Source organism: Scyliorhinus canicula, chromosome 8 (assembly GCF_902713615.1).
Source record: "Scyliorhinus canicula chromosome 8, sScyCan1.1, whole genome shotgun sequence".
In the NCBI taxonomy this organism is placed as follows: Eukaryota; Metazoa; Chordata; class Chondrichthyes; order Carcharhiniformes; family Scyliorhinidae; genus Scyliorhinus; species Scyliorhinus canicula.
The window spans coordinates 160,626,091-160,640,515 of NC_052153.1; the positions used below are offsets into that span (position 1 = coordinate 160,626,091).

Below are 14,425 nucleotides of genomic sequence, written 5' to 3' on the forward strand. Positions count from 1 at the left end.
GGAAGATGCTGGAATCTATCATCAAGGAAGAAATTGCGAGGCATCTGGATAGAAATTGTCCCATTGGGCAGACGCAGCATAGGTTCGTTAAAGGCAGGTCATGCCTAACTAATTTAGTGGAATTTTTTGAGGACATTACCAGTGCAGTAGATAACGGGGAGCCGATGGATGTGGTATATCTGGATTTCCAGAAAGCCTTTGACAAGGTGCCACACAAAAGGTTGCTGCATAAGATAAAGATGCATGGCATTAAGGGTAAAGTAGTAGCATGGATAGAGGATTGGTTAATTAATAGAAAGCAAAGAGTTGGGATAAATGGGTGTTTCTCTGGTTGGCAATCAGTAGCTAGTGGTGTCCCTCAGGGATCCGTGTTAGGCCCACAATTGTTCACAATTTACATTGATGATTTGGAGTTGGGGACCAAGGGCAATGTGTCCAAGTTTGCAGATGACACTAAGATGAGTGGTAAAGCGAAAAGTGCAGAGGATACTGGAAGTCTGCAGAGGGATTTGGATAGGTTAAGTGAATGGGCTCGGGTCTGGCAGATGGAATACAATGTTGACAAATGTGAGGTTATCCATTTTGGTAGGAATAACAGCAAACGGGATTATTATTTAAACGATAAAATATTAAAGCATGCCGCTGTTCAGAGAGACTTGGGTGTGCTAGTGCATGAGTCACAGAAGGTTGGTTTACAAGTGCAACAGGTGATTAAGAAGGCAAATGGAATTTTGTCCTTCATTGCTAGAGGGATGGAGTTTAAGACTAGGGAGGTTATGTTGCAATTGTATAAGGTGTTAGTGCGGCCACACCTGGAGTATTGTGTTCAGTTTTGGTCTCCTTACTTGAGAAAGGACGTACTGGCACTGGAGGGTGTGCAGAGGAGATTCACTAGGTTAATCCCAGAGCTGAAGGGGTTGGATTATGAGGACAGGTTGAGTAGACTGGGACTGTACTCGTTGGAATTTAGAAGAATGAGGGGGGATCTTATAGAAACATTTAAAATTATGAAGGGAATAGATAGGATAGATGCGGGCAGGTTGTTTCCACTGGCGGGTGACAGCAGAACTAGGGGGCATAGCCTCAAAATAAGGGGAAGTAGATTGAGGACTGAGTTTAGGAGGAACTTCTTCACCCAAAGGGTTGTGAATCTATGGAATTCCTTGCCCAGTGAAGCAGTTGAGGCTCCTTCATTACATGTTTTTAAGGTAAAGATAGATAGTTTTTTGAAGAATAAAGGGATTAAGGGTTATGGTGTTCGGGCCGGAAAGTGGAGCTAAGTCCACAAAAGATCAGCCATGATCTAATTGAATGGCGGAGCAGGCTCGAGGGGCCAAATGGCCTACTCCTGCTCCTAGTTCTTATGTTCTTATAAGCAAAGTGGTCAAAAGCACTTTGGCTGCTGAGACGTTAAGCCTTGTAGAGGTGGTGGATATGGCCTCTTTTACATATCTCAGATATTGACAGATATTTTGGGATTAGGGGATTTGGGTAACAAACCCATTGAGTGTCACATTGACAATAAATCCCTGTGGGAAAATATGCACTCTACAAAAAGTGTCGATAAGAAAAGGCTAAGGATGGACATCACAAGTTTGAAGCAGATGTTGGACAGAGGAGAGATAGCAAAAATTAAATTAGTCGACGTAAGGTCAGTTGTCCGGCTGTTTAATGAAAAGAGGGGCTAGTTGACAGAAATTTTTGGATATTGTTAATGAAGGGCCCCTGTTTCTGTGACTGCTTTTTTTCCTTTCAAAAAAAAGAAGAGGGGGGAAATTGTGTGTTTTGGAGTTTCTTGAAATTTTGTTTTCACCGAATAATTTTTTTTCTCCATGGAAGGGAGACTGTTAAGGAATGGGTTAAGAAACATTCCAATTAGATGTCTCATTGGTCCAATAATTGGCACTGATATGTAAAGAGGCTACAGGTGGCCTTTGGAGCATGTGATGTGATGCTATTGGTGCTGTGTGTTCAAAGGAACAAAATGTGTTTGGTAAAAGGAGCAGATCTCTTGACTCTTTACTCAACAGCAGCTAGAGGCTAACATTTTTGATTAGTACTTTAGTTGTTTCAACAAAACTGTCCGGGGGCCTAACATTTTAGTAAATGTGGCTTGGACAGACCATTTTCATTTTTGTATATCCTTTCTAGGTGAAGGATTAAATGTTCACGTCAAGTCAAGGAGAGCATGTTCCCTAACTCTCCTAATGTGGGTCGTCCACCCTTCTCTCCTGCTCTTCTTTCACAGCAGCAGCTCATCAGTGCTCTCAACTTCAGCAATGCAACGTGAGTCAGCAGGGTTCCAGTGATGGATCTTCTCATGTTTTAATATCCGGTGCACATATTTTAATTATTTTATTGGATTTATATTTTTTGTTTTGCAGTTACAAAATGTTTGGATAAACTTGAGAAATCTCATAAATTGTGACTAGTTTGGAAATCAAAAATGTTATTGGCCACCATTATGACCAAAAAATGGAATGATGTTACATTATACAGTTGCACAAATGCTTTGATTGCTTTGCTATATGTTCAACTATTTGACTTATAGCTCATTCTGATAGAATTGACACATTCAAGTTACAATTTTGAGCATATATCCCACAGATGTACAATTTAGAAACCAATCTTCAGAATAGAACCTGACTGCACAGTATACTGTCGTGGTTCATGCCCACTGGATTGAAATGATAGCACATTGAATACCCTTAACTACTGATCTCCCCACAAAATATACTAATTTATGAGAGGCTGAAGAGAATTTTATGTGATGCGCTAACAGTGAAAGCAATTCGGGTGAAAGCAGTTGGATTTCATTCTCCCATGTAGTACATTTCAGTAAAAACATCAGTTAAGTCTTTAGAGATTTCTATTTTCTGGCAATTTTAAAGATTGCGTAGTGAGTGCTCATGTTTACATATGAAGGACATTGTAACATACAAAACGTATTAAGAAAGTAACACCAGTTGTGGCAATGCATGTTAAGCTTAAAATATGTCAGTTGGAAACTATTTGTAACAAATATGTTCATTTTTAAATAGGCATTTGGTACTAGACGTATAGATCAGTCTTATTAAACTGTTCGGATTGAGTACCATTTTCACATTAACTATTGAGAATTTCGTCCATATGGCCTTAAATCAAATCTGTTGCAAATACTTAAAGAAAAATGAGTACAAATTGGAGACTGTTCGAACCAGAATTTTTGCTTGAAACTGCAACATCCTGATTTTATTTTGCACATCTACTTATTTTAATTTAACTTCTTCTGCAAGTTCCATTGCAATATTCTGTACGATTGTCTTAGTGCATTACTTACCAAAAGTCTAACCATACACCCCCCCCCCACCACCACCACCAAAACTCCTTCGAACATGAGGACATATTTGGAATATTTTATTTGTTTCACTTCAGAGTATTGCTGCTGTAATTAACATTCTTCTGCCAAATGTAGATGCCGTATTTTATCATTGGTTGAGCCCAGATGACCTGTGACCCTTTGCTACTTTATGAATTTCAAGAAAGTTTAGAATCTGTAAATCATGTGAATTATTTTGATCTAATGAATTTTGTTTAATGTCGATCACTTATTTGCAGACTTTCTGGTACCATCTTGACGGGAGTAGTTACTCCCCAACCATCAATTGTGTGGCCCTTCAGTAGTATCTGCCCTACATATTCACCAGGTCTGGCCAACAGCCTTGGAAGGAAGTAAGTACTGCTTAGTCTGTTCCTCCTGATTGTTTTTTATTAGAGTAATGCTTAATGAGAAGAACAACCCTTTCTGATGGCCGATGGCCTGTATTTCAGTTTGTAAACTTGAAATTAAAATCACAAATTATATTTTCTTGCCGCATATCAATTGTTGACTGGGTAGAAAAAGAAGAACTTGAATCTAGATAGCACCTTCCACAACCACTGGGTGGATCAAATCACTTTACACCTAATTAAGTACTTTTGGAGTGCGGTCATGTTGTAATTTAGGATATGAGACAAACAATTTGCACATAGCAAACTTCCATAAACAGCCAAGTGATATTGACCAGATAATCCATTTTAGTAATAATTGAGAGATAAATATTGGCCAGGACATGAGGGACAATGCCCCTACTGTACTTCAAGATATAGTTAGTGTTTGAAATCTACCAGTCCAAAACCTGGAGTTGTCCAGTAACTGGACATTTTTAGAATGTGCCATACATCAATTTTAATTGAGTAAAATAAAAACCGTACCTGGACAATTTGGCTAGACGGTGCATTGGCGTACCAGATTAGTTATCCACTTTACTCCAAGCCACCCTTGACCCCACCCTACCTGCTTTTGCTGGAACCACTCAAGCCAAAATCTGATAAGATCCAAAATCGAACAAGGTTTTGGTCGTAGGTTTGTCGGTTTTGAAACATTGTACAGTGTCTTGGGATCTTTTATATCCAGCTGAAACGGCAGACAGAGTCCTAATTTAATGTCCTATCTGAAAGATGACGTCTTCAGCATTGCAGTGGAGTGTCCGCCTTTATTCTTGTGCTCAAACCCTAGCGTAGACATTGAGCACCTTCCACCTTCTGACTAAAACAAGAGTGTCCAAATGAGCCATGTTGGCATAGAAGAATTAAGCAGCTTTCTGGTCAGGCAAAAAGTGGCTTTCTGGTCAGACAAAAAGTAAGTTCAGCAGATCAATTTTCTCCAAGGACGAAGAGCAAGTTAGAACATAGAAAAATACAGCACAGAACAGGCCCTTCGGCCCACGATGTTGTGCCGAAACTTTGTCCTAGATTAATCATAGATTATCATAGAATTTACAGTGCAGAAAGAGGCCATTCAGCCCATCAGTCTGCACAGGCTCTTGGAAAGATAACCCTACCCAAGGTCAACACTTCCACCCTATCCCCATAACCCAGTAACCCCACCCAACACTATGGGCAATTTTGGACACTAAGGGCAATTTATCATGGTCAATCCACCTAACCTGCACATCTTTGGACTGTGGGAGGAAACCGGAGCACCCAGAGGAAACCCACGCACACACTGGGAGGATGTGCAGACTCCGCACAGACAGTGACCCAAGCCGGAATCGAACCTGGGACCCTGGAGCTGTGAAGCAATTGTGCTATCCACAATGCTACCGTGCTGCCCTTAAGAACAAATTAATCTACACTCCATTATTCTACTGTAATCATGTACCTATCCAATAGCCGCTTGAAGGTCCCTAATGTTTCCTACTCAACTATTTCCACAGGCAGTGCGTTCCATGCCCCCACTACTCTCTGGGTAAAGGACCTACCTCTGACATCCCCGCTATATCTTCCACCGTTCACCTTAAATTTATGCCCCCTTGTAATGGTTTGTTCCACCCGGGGAAAAAGTCTTTGACTGTCTACTCTATCTATTCCCCTGATCATCTTATAAACCTCTATCTAGTCACCCCTCATCTTCTCCGTTCTAATGATAAAAGGCCTAGCACCCTCAACCTTTCCTCGTAAGACCTACTCTCCATTCCAGGCAACATCCTGGTAAATCTCCTTTGCACCTTTTCCAAAGCTTCATATCCTTCCTAAAATGAGGTGACCAGAACTGCACACAGTACTCCAAATGTGGCCTTACCAACGTTTTGTACAACTGCATCATCACCTCACGGCTCTTAAATTCAATCCCTCTGCTAATGAACGCTAGCACACCATAGGCCTTCTTCACAGCTCTATCCACTTGTGTGGCAACTTCCAAAGATCTCTGAAAATAGACCCCAAGATCTCTCTGCTCCTCCACATTGCCAAGAACCCTACCGTTAACCCTGTATCCCGCATTCATATTTGTCCTTCCAAAATGGACAACCTCACACTTTTCAGGGTTAAACTCCATCTGCCACTTCTCAGCCCAGCTCTGCATCTTATCTATGTCTCTTTGCAGCCGACAACAGCCCTCCTCACTATCCACAACTCCACCAATCTTCGTATCGTCTGCAAATTTACTGACCCACCCTTCAACTCTTTCATCCAAGTTATTAATGAAAATCACAAACAGCAGAGGACCCAGAACTGATCCCTACGGTACGCCACTGGTAACTGGGCCCCAGGCTGAATATTTGCCATCCACCACCACTCTCTGACTTCTATTGGTTAGCCGGTTCGTTATCCAACTGGCCAAATTTCCCACTATCCCATGCCTCCTTACTTTCTGCATAAGCCTACCATGGGGAACCTTATCAAATGCCTTACTAAAATCCATGTACACTACATCCACTGTTTTACCTTCATCCACATGCTTGGTCACCTCCTCAAAGAAGTCAATAAGACTTGTAAGGCAAGACCTACCCCTCACAAATCCATGCTGACTATCCCTAATGAGGCAGTGTCTTTCCAGATGCTCAGAAATCCTATCCCTCAGTACCCTTTCCATTACTTTGCCTACCACCGAAGTAAGACTAACTGGCCTGTAATTCCCAGGGTTATCCCTATTCCCTTTTTTGAACAGGGGCATGACATTCGCCACTCTCCAATCCTCTGGTATCACCCCTGTTGACAGTGAGGACGAAAGGATCATTACCAACGGCTCTGCAATTTCATCTCTTGCTTCCCATAGAATCCTTGGATATATCCCGTCAGGCCCAGGGGACTTGTCTATCCTCAAGTTTTTTTAAATGCCCAACACATCTTCCTTCCTAACAAGCATCTCCTCGAGCTTACCAGTCTGTTTCACACTGTCCTCTCCAACAATATGGTCCCTCTCATTTGTAAATACTGAAGAAAAGTACTCGTTCAAGACCTCTCCTATCTCTTCAGACTCGATACACAATCTCCCGCTACTGTCCTTGATTGGACCTACCCTCGCTCGGGTCATTCTCATATTTCTCATGTGTAAAAGGCCTTGGGGTTTTCCTTGATCCTACCCGCCAAAGATTTTTCATGCCCTCTCTTAGCTCTCCTAATCCCTTTCTTCAGTTCCCTCCTGGCTATCTTGTATCCCTCCAGCGCCTTGTCTGAAACTTGTTTCCTCAGCCTTACATAAGTCTCCTTCTTCCTCTTAACAAGACATTCAACCTCTCTTGTCAACCATGGTTCCCTCACTCGACCATCTGTTCCCTGCCTGACAGGGACATACATATCAAGGACATGTAGTACCTGTTCCTTGAACAAGTTCCACATTTCACTTGTGTCCTTCCCTGACAGCCTATGTTCCCAACTTATGCACTTCAATTCTTGTCTGACAGCGTCATATTTACCCTTCCCCCAATTGTAAACCTTGCCCTGTTGCACGCACTTATCCCTCTTCATTACTAAAGTGAAAGTCACAGAATTGTGGTCACTATCTCCAAAATGCTCCCCCACTAACTAACAAATCTATCACTTGCCCTGGTTCATTACCAAGTACCAAATCCAATATGGCTTCCCCTCTGGTCGGACAATCTACATACTGTGTTAGAAAAGCTTCCTAGACACACTGCACAAACACTACCCCATCCAAAATATTTGATCTAAAGATTTTCCACTCAATGTTTGGGAAGTTGAAGTCACCCATGACTACTGCCCTTTGACTTCTGCAACTTTCCAAAATCTGTTTCCCAATCTGTTCCTCCACATCTCTGCTGCTATTGGGGGGCCTATAGAAAATTCCCAACAAGGTGACTGCTCCTTTCCTATTTCTGACTTCAACCCATACTACCTCAGTGGGCAGATCCTCCTCGAACTGCCTTTCTGCAGCTGTTATACTATCTCTAATTAACAATGTCACCCCCCACCTCTTTTACCGTCTTCCCTAATCTTATTGAAACATCTATAACCAGGGACCTCCAACAACCATTTCTGCCCCTCTTCTATCCAAGTTTCCGTGATGGCCACCACATCGTAGTCCCAAGTACCGATCCATGCCTTAAGTTCATCCACCTTATTCCTGTTGCTTCTTGCGTTGAAGTATACACATTTCAACCCATCTCCGTGCCTGCAAGTACTCTCCTTTGTCAGTGTTCCCTTCCCCATTGCCTCACTACACGCTTTGGCGTACTGAATATTGGCTACCTTAGTTGCTGGACTACAAATCTGGTTCCCATTCCCCTGCCAAATTAGTTTAAACCCTCCCGAATAGTACTAGAAAACCTCCCTCCCAGGATACTGGTGCCCCTCTGGTTCCGATGCAACCAGTCCTGCTTGTACAGATCCCACCTTCCCCAGAATGCGCTCCAATTATCCAAATACCTGAAGCCTTCCCTCCAGCCACGAGTTCAACTGCACTCTCACCCTATTCCTAGCCTCGCTATCACGTGGCACAGGCAACAAACCAGCGATGACAACTCTGTCTGTCCTGGCCTTTAACTTCCAGCCTAACTCCCTAAATTTGTTTATTACCTCCACAAAATTGGTACCTACATTGTTGGTACCAATGTACACCACGACTTCTGGCTGCTCCCCCTCCCCCTTCAGGAGCCTCAAGACACAATCCGAGACATCCCTGGCACCCGGGAGGCAACATACCTTCCGGGAGTCTCGCTCACGACCACAGAATTTCCTATCTATTCCCCATACCATTGAATCTCCTATTACTATTGCTTTTCTATTCTCCCTCTTCCCTTCTGAGCCCCAGAGCCAGACTCTGTGCCAGACACCTGGCCGCTAGGACCTTCCCCCAGTAGGTCATCCCCCCCTGCCCAACAACGTCCAAAACTGTATACTTGTTTTGAGGGGGAATGGCCATGAGGCATCCCTGCACTGTCTGCCTTTTTGTTTTCTTTCCCCTGACTGTAACCCAGCTACTCTTGTCCTGTACCTTGGGTGTGGCTACCTCCCTGTAACTCTTCTCGAAAACCCCCTCTGCCTCCCGGATGATCTGAAGTTCATCCAGCTCCAGTTCCCTAACACGGTCTCTGAGGAGCTGGAGTTGGATGCACTTCCCGCAGGTATAGTCAGCGGGGACACCGGTGGTATCCCTCACCACCCACATCCTATAGGAGGACCATGCAACTGCCCTAGCCTCCATCCCCTCTTACCTTACAGAATATAGCTGCCCTGTGGACCAACTGGACTTCCTCCCTCCGACTCGCTCCCAGTCAGCTGCACTCTCTGTAAACTCCTGGCTCCCTTCTCGCTCTTTGTGGAAATGAAATGAAAGGAGCACCTTGCTCCCTCCTCACCTAACTCCCTCAGTCACCAAACTCTCACTATAGCACTCAACTGCACCAAATTCAGCACTGTTGTGTATTATATCAATATTTTGCACTAACACCAGATGAAATGTTAGCACGTTGAAAATTACTACTTATTGGAAAAAGCTGTTCTACCCCAAAAAGCCAGATGGTGAAGGACAGAATTCGGGCCAACCTTTATATACTTTTCCAGAAATGCACATTACAAATATGCACTTGGGGAGGCAAAGTGGTGCAGTGGTTAGTATTGCTGCCTATAGCGCTGAGGACCCGGGTTGGATCCTGGCCCTGGGTCACTGTGTTTGGAGTTTGCACATTCTCCGTGTCTGCGTGGGATTCGCCCCCACAACCCAAAGATGTGCAGGTTAGGTGGATTGGCCACACTAAATTGCCCCTTAATTGGAAATATATAATTGGGTACTCGTAATTTAAAAAAAAAAATTAAAGTATTCACTTCAATACTCAATAGCCACAGTGTCTTCCTACTAAATCCCCAATGAATCAAGGCTGAGACAGATAGATATTTAATCAGAATGAAAATCGAGGGTTATGGGGCTAAGACTATAAAGTGGTGAGGATTCTCATTGAATGATGGAGCAGACGTGATGGGCCGAGTGGCCTATTTCTGCTCCTACGTCTTATATTCCACCACCTATGTAAAATTAAGCACAATAGATGTATCGTTAACAAAAGGAAGTGATTGTGAGGTTTTGGCAAGTCCTCTAATTATTATTCTGAGCACAATAACTTGTATGATGTGAATATAATGATGGTAACAATTGTGAACATAAACAGTAATGTTTCTCAATTTTCAATGGTAAAGGAGGCAAATGATCTGTACATTTTCTATCTATTATATCTTCTGTACATTTCTGAAATGTGTTTTTAAATTTGAATGTTCAAATTGAATTATTCTGTTTATGCTAGTTTCCAGAATTGTGATGGAACATCACCATCAAACATTGGTTCAAATTTAATTTTACAGCATCTAAATATTCCCGAAAGACGTGCTTATTAGATGAATTGGACATTCTGAATTTTCCCCCTCTGTACCAGAACCAGCACCGGAGTGTGGCGACTAGGGTTTTTTCACAGTAACTTCATTGCAGCGTTAATGGAAGCCTACTTGTGACAATAATAAAGATTATTATTAAATATTTATATTTTCTGACCTTCATATCAATGCAAATTGAGTTTTGGATTTGGTGATACCTGGGTTTAATTTTAAATGCCAATTTTAATGATCTGATGCACAGATATCTCCTCTGTTTTACAGACGAAGAAGTGATGAGCGACGTAGTCCTTATGAAGTCAAGCGCCAGCGGTTTCAGTCACCACCTTCTCGACCATCTGGCAGTTCAGTGCCTTTTGTAGTTGATCGCAGGTATTCAGTTCCTTCACCTGGAATTTCATCTCTGCTTCCACTCACGGATCACCCACAAAACACGCTCCAAGTGGCCAGGGATAAGGTATTGATTCACTACTAAATATTTTAGTAATGTGTTAGAGAATACTGAACAACAGTGCTGAAGTACTGTTTTTAACAAACACAACTGGGAAATAGTGCAGTGCTTTGGATAATTGGGAGGCTGAATAGTGGAGAGTGCATTCTGAAGTTTAATGTGTATGAAATATTTGCACAGGAAATAGACATTGTTTTGTAGGTTGCACGTCAAAGTAAGCTCCTTCTGTAAATGAGTAAAGGATCATGTTTAGAGCCAGATTCATGTGTTGATAGCTTCAGCTTACACGACTCGAGTACAATTTCTATTAAATTCAAAGTTAGCTATGTTTAATATTGGACAGAATATTTAAATTTCAAGAAAGGAAGTACTTAAAGTTTAGATAGCCTATTGCATCTTTGGGACATTTTGCAGTTCTTTGGACCAAATATTCGAAGCACATTCATTGTTATTAGACAAGATCAGCAAGTGTATTTAAATGTGAGGTCTCTTTTCTTTGTCCTTCTTTACTTACACACAGGTTTACTTTCCTTCGGTATAGAAAAAGGTTGCATGACCTGTTCAGTCCATGAGTTTGCTTTCCCTAAACATACAGTGGATTTCATCGCATCGCCGTCCATGGGTTATGTCCTGTTCCAAGGGCACAATGGTATATAGTCAGGAGAGAGTGGCCCTGGGATCCCTCAACGTTGACTCCCAACGCCATGAGGTCTTAGGCATCAGGTCAAATGTGGCAACAAAAAAAAACTCTTGCTGATTACCATTTGAATGAAGCACTGAGGATAGCAAAGGCACCAAAGGTACTCTGGTGAGGTCTTCACTGTCCATCACCAAGAATGGCTGGGTAGCATCGCTCTTAATTGAGCTAGCCAAGTCTTGAAGGAGATAGCTGCTCGACTGGATCTGTGGCACGTGGTGAAGGAACCAACTTGATGTCGCCCTCACCAACCTGTCACACATCCATCTGCCCATGACAGTGTTGTTAGAAGTGACTATTGTGCAATTATAGTGGAGACGAAGTCCTATCGTCACACTGAGGAGACCCTTTGTCATACTGTGACACTATCACTGTGATACATGGGAGTGATTCTGAACAGATCTAGCAAATCAAAACTAGTCATGCATGAGGCATTGTGCAGCAAAGTTTTATTCAACTACAATCTGTAACCAATATATCCCTCATTGTATCAACTCGGGGCCAACCCCAGTTCAATGAGGAGTTTAGGAGAGCATGCCAGGAGCAACACCAGGGATACCTAAAAATGAGGTGACTAACCGGTTGAGCTACAAAACAGGACCACAAGCATACAAGACACTGGACAGCATGTGACAGAGTAAAATGATCCTACAAATTGATCAGATCAATGCTGTGTTGTTCTGCCTCATCCAGTTGTGGTTGCTGGTGGAGAATTAAACAACTAACGGGAATAAGAGGCTTCGCAAACATACCCATGCTTAATGATGGGAAAGCCTAGCAGGTTGATGCAAAAGAGAAGGCTGAAACATTTGCAGCTATCTTCAGCCAGAAGTGTGGAACGGATTGATCTACCTTGGCCTACCTCTCCAGCGTCATCAGTCTTCAGCCAATTAAATTCAAATTTGATGTGATCATATAAATGGCTGAAGGTACTGGCTACAATAAAGGCTTTAGGTTCTGACAACATAGAATCATCATAGAATAGAATCATAGAATCCCTATAGTGCAGAAGAAGGCCATTCAACCCATCGAGTCTGCACTGACCCTCTGAAAGAGCACCCCATTTAGGCCCAATCTCTCTCCCTATCCCCATACCTCCACCTAACCGGTGGACACGAGGGCAATTTAGCATGGCCCAATCCACCTAACCTGCACATCTTTGGACTAGAGGAAACCGGGGCACTTGGAGGAAACCCATACCGACAGAGGGAGAAAATGCAAACCCCACGCAGACAGTGACCTGAGGTCGGAATTGAACCTGGGTCCCTGGGGCTGAGGCAGCAGTGCTAACCACTGCCTCAGTGCCTCCCCATCCTGGATGTAATGCTGATGACTTGTGCTCCAGAACAAGCCTTGCTAAACTGTCCAGTACATCTATAATACTGCCGGGGCTGGTTTAGCACACTGGGCTAAATCGCTGGCTTTGAAAGCAGGCCAGCAGCACGGTTCAATTCCTGTACCAGCCTCCCCGAACAGGCACCGAATGTGGCGACTCGGGGCTTTTCACAGTAACTTCACTGAAGCCCACTTGTGACAATAAGCAATTTTCATTTCATTTCATTTTCATCTAACCAACAATGTAGAAAATTAATCATGCACATCCTGCCCACAAAAAGCATAACAAATTCAATCTGGTCAGTTACTGCCCCTGAAAGTCTAATCTTGCTTGTCAGTTAAGTGATAGATGGGGTCCTTGATACATTTATCAAGCGGCACTTCAAGTAACTTGCTCACTGAAATACAGCTTGTTTGTTACCAGGGGCATTTGTCCCCTGGATTAATTGAAGCCTTGGTCCAAACATGGACAAAAAATGCTGAGATGGGGTGAGAGTGACTGCCCTTGACATCAAGGCCACATTGGCCAAAGTGACATGAAAGAGCCATTGTAAAACAGAAGTCAATGGGAATTAGAGGGAAAATGCTTCACTAGTTGCAGTCATAACCAAATGCAAAGAAAGATTCCTGTGATTGCTTAAGGTTGGTCATCTTCTGCCCAAGAGAGATTGCTGGAGGAATTATTTTGGGTAGTGTCCTCGGCCAGAAGCTTTTAGCTGCTGCATCAATTACTTTCTCTCCATCATAATGTCAGAAGTGAGGATATTTGCTGATTGTATACTGTTCAGTTCTAGATGTGACTGCTCAGACACTAAAGTGGTCTGTGCCTGCATGCAGCAAAACCTGGTCCACATTCAGGCTTGTGCTGATATGTGCCAAGTAATTTTCACACAATTGCCAGGCAATGACAATCTGCAACAAAAGAGAATATACTCATTTCCTCATAATGGTCAACAACATCACCCATCTTTGAATCTCTCACCTTAAACATCTTGTGGGTTACCACTGACCAGAAGCTGAACTGGACCAGCCATATGATACACTGTGGCTTCATGAACAGGCAAAGGCTAGGGATTCTGCAGTACATAGAACATACAGTGCAGAAGAAGCCCATTCGGCCCATTGAGTCTGCACCGACCCACTTAAGCCCTCACTTCCACCCTATCCCCGTAACCCAGTAATCCCTCCTAACCTTTTTGGACACTTAAGGGCAATTTACCATGGCCAAACCACCTAACCTGCACGTCTTTGGATTGTGGGAGGAAACGGGAGCACCCAGAGGAAACCCACGCAGACATGGGGAGAACGTGCAGACTCCGCACAGACAATGACCCAGCAGGGAATCGAACCTGGGACCCTGGTGCTGGGAAGCAACAGTGCTATCCACTTGTGCTACCGTGCTGCCCGAGAGTAAGTAACTCTCCTCATGGCATCCCAAAGCCTGTCCACCATTGCACAAAGCAGGAGTGTGATGGCATACTCTCAACTTGCCTGAATGAGTACAGTTCCAACAACACTCGTGCTTTATAGCATCCAGGACAAAGCAGAGCACCTGATCAGCATCCCATTGATCACTTTAAAAATTCACTCATTCCACCACTGGTGCACAGAGACAGCAGTATATACCTTCTACAAGAGGGCACTGCAGCAATATACCAAGCTGTCTTTAACAGTACCTTGTATACCCTCAGTCTTTACTAAGGGCAAGGGCAGTAGACCCATGGGAATGCCCTGTCTGCAAAGTTCCCCTCCAAGCTATTCTGACTTGGAACTTTATTGCCGTGCCTTCACTGCTGGGT

General features: G+C 43.3%; 1 protein-coding gene across 2 annotated transcripts in view; it reads left to right on the forward strand.

The window, feature by feature from the left end:
* tent2 (terminal nucleotidyltransferase 2) overlaps positions 1 to 14,425 on the forward strand; it is a 111,086-nt gene that overhangs the window by 24,525 nt on the left and 72,136 nt on the right. The window contains exons 2-4 of one of the 2 annotated variants that reach the window (XM_038805566.1): positions 2,152 to 2,286; positions 3,598 to 3,711; positions 10,408 to 10,600. In XM_038805566.1, the coding sequence (XP_038661494.1) occupies positions 2,189 to 2,286; positions 3,598 to 3,711; positions 10,408 to 10,600 (405 nt within the window). In that variant the 5' untranslated portion in view covers positions 2,152 to 2,188. The remainder of the gene's footprint in view (positions 1 to 2,151; positions 2,287 to 3,597; positions 3,712 to 10,407; positions 10,601 to 14,425) is intronic. The other variant, XM_038805567.1, reaches the window with a different exon arrangement.